The sequence below is a fragment of the Piliocolobus tephrosceles genome, chromosome 21 (genome assembly GCF_002776525.5).
Source record: "Piliocolobus tephrosceles isolate RC106 chromosome 21, ASM277652v3, whole genome shotgun sequence".
Taxonomy (NCBI): Eukaryota; Metazoa; Chordata; class Mammalia; order Primates; family Cercopithecidae; genus Piliocolobus; species Piliocolobus tephrosceles.
Genome location: NC_045454.1, coordinates 16536861 through 16539535, shown reverse-complemented (window position 1 = coordinate 16539535; position 2675 = coordinate 16536861). Strand labels below are relative to the sequence as shown.

The following is a 2675-nucleotide window of genomic DNA, read 5'->3' as shown; positions in this document are numbered from 1 at the left end:
TTATTTTTCTCTTTTCTTTTTTGAAGACAAGATCTTGCTCTGTTGCCCAGGCTGGAGGGCCATGGCGCAATCATAGCTCACTGCAGCCTTGAACTTGAGTGATACTCCCGCTTCAGCCTCCCAAGCAGGTGGAACTTCAGGCGTCTGCCACCACACCCAGCTAATTTTTAAATTTTTTATAGAGATGGGGGCCTCACTATGTTGCCCAGGCTGGTCTCGAACTCCTGAACTCAAGCGATCCTCCCACCTTGGCCTCCCAAAGGCCTGAGCCACTGCACCCAGCTGAAGTTTGTAATCGACCCATAATCATCTATTACTTACGTAACTGAATTCCTATGAAAAGCATAATAAAGCGGAGATCATAAAGGTGCCGACTTCCAGGCTGTTGTAAGATTTCGGTGCCACACCTGGCACAGAAAAAGCATGGAGAACAGGAGGGCAGTGAATGCCAGGCGGCACATGTTGCCTATGTGCCAGAATTTCCCTAAATGCTGCGCAGGTATTCATCATATGATTCCCATAAGCCTCCGAGGGCTGTACTCACATGTCATCCCTGACCTGCTAATGAGAAGTTCAGTCAAAGGCCCAAGGTCACAAATCAAGCCAGCCTAAGACTGGAACCCACGGAGGAGAGGAGGAGGAGGAGGGGAAGGAGAGAAAGGATTATTGTCCGTCTCTCTCTGGTTCTCCGCACACCCCTCACCTCCAGGGTTTTCAGTCTGTCTCTGGACCATCCTCCTCCTCTCCCCTGCCCCATTCTCCAAAAACCCAAAGGGGTGACTTGTAGGCTGGGGGAACCCCCTGGCATGTGTGTGCCTGGTACAGAAAGTCAGGGCGGTACAGGGTGGAGGCAGATGGCAGTGTGGGAGTGGTTTCGGTCCCACCAAGATATGGAAAGGTGGGCGTCAGAGGAGAGTGCACTCTTTTCATTTCTTCATCATCACGGCCCAGAGGGACCACTCTGTTCTGGGCGGGTTGGGGGATAGGAGTGGAGCAAAAAAAATGCCCCCAGACGAAGAGAGTAGTGGGAGAAGGAGAGAAGGAGCATCCCAGAGCCATAGACACTTAGGGGCTGTGTGACTCTGGGCAGGTGACCTAGGGTCCTTGAGCCTCAGTTTCCTCATCTGAAGATGAAGATGATACGTTAGTACCGCGCTCAGAGGAGGACTAGGTACAGTTAGAAGCCTCATTCACAGATGAGGAAAACCGAGGTTGGACAACTTGGCTAAACAATAGACGCAGTGGGGTGCTCCCTCAGCACGACTCTCCGGCCAAGAAATCTGGCTGCAGAGGAGGATGGACTCCAGGAGAAAGAACAGGCTGCCATTCCCATGGTTCGGCATGGACATCGGTGGAACGCTGGTTAAATTGGTCTGCTTTGAGGCCGTGAGCGGAGGCTCATGCCTGAAATCCCAGCACTTTGGGAGGCCAAGGCGAACGGATCACCTGAGGTCAGGAGTTTGAGACCAGCTTGGTCAACATGGTGAAACCCTGTCTCTACTAAAAATACAAAAATTAGCTGGGTGTGGTGGTGCGTGCCTGTAATCGCAGCTACTCGGGAGGCTGAGGTAGGAGAATCGCTTGAATCCAGGAGGTGGAGGTTGCAGTGAGCTGAAATTGCACCACTGCACTCCAGCCTGGGCGACAGAGCAAGATTTTGTCTCCGAAAAGAAAAGAAAAGAGAAGGCCAGGCGCGGTGGCTCAAACCTGTAATCCCAGCAGTTTGGGAAGCCGAGGCAGGTGGATCACGAGGTCAGGAGATTGAGACCATCCTGGCTAACATGGTGAAACCCCGTCTCTACTAAAAATACAAAAAACTAGCCGGGCGAGGTGGCGGGCGCCTGTAGTCCCAGCTACTTGGAGGCTGAGGCGGGAGAATGGCGTGAACCCGGGAGGCAGAGCTTGCAGTGAGCTGAGATCGCACCACTGCAGTCCAGCCTGGGCGACAGTGCGAGACTCCGTCTCAAAAAAAAGAAAAGAAAAGAAAAAGGCAGTGGTATTAGCAGGGAAATGAGTTGAATTCCAGTAACTCTGGTTCCCCTGTGTTTCCAGAACAGAGCTTCCAGCCCTCAGACCTCAAGCTTCTTCAGCATCCACGCTCCTCTCCATTCCATCCCCCAAGCATGTTCCTGCTAAACTGTTAAACTCCAGTTCCTGCCTATCCCACTACCTACCCACCACCCCTCTTCCACTCCCCCTGTCTCCACTAACCCGCCAATCCACATATTTTCATCAGCCAAGATCGCTCTCCACCTATGAGCAAGAAGCCAGTTGTTGAGACAGGTACATTTTCATCCCATTTAATGACTGTGTCTTCCTCATCTCATGGCAGGCCTGGGGAAGGCAGACAAGCCCTGTCCCTGCACTCACCCCACTTTGGGCTAGGAGAGGAAATCAGCTCAGACAAATAATCTCAGATGCCCGCTGTTTCAAGATCCTCTGGCTGCAGAGAAGAGGGTGGAGGGGAACTGAACCGGGAGGCCTGGGGCTCTGAGAGGAGAATGGGTGGGGCCTAGATGGGAGGGGAAAGAGCCAGAATAGAATGTACCCAGGGCAGAAGCGGGCAGATCAAAGCCAAATGCTAGAGGCAGAAGAAAACAGAACTCCAGGGCCGGGCGCGGTGGCTCAAGCCTGTAATCCCAGCACTTTGGGAGGCCGAGACGGGCGGATCACGA

At 53.0% G+C, this 2675-nt stretch overlaps 1 protein-coding gene across 1 annotated transcript in view; it reads left to right on the top strand.

The window, feature by feature from the left end:
* The first annotated feature begins 1341 nt into the window (after positions 1-1341).
* LOC113222361 (multiple epidermal growth factor-like domains protein 8) overlaps positions 1342-2675 on the top strand; it is a 19273-nt gene continuing 17939 nt past the window's right edge. The window contains exon 1 of the mRNA XM_031934890.1: positions 1342-1386. Coding sequence (XP_031790750.1) covers positions 1342-1386 — 45 coding nt within the window. The remainder of the gene's footprint in view (positions 1387-2675) is intronic.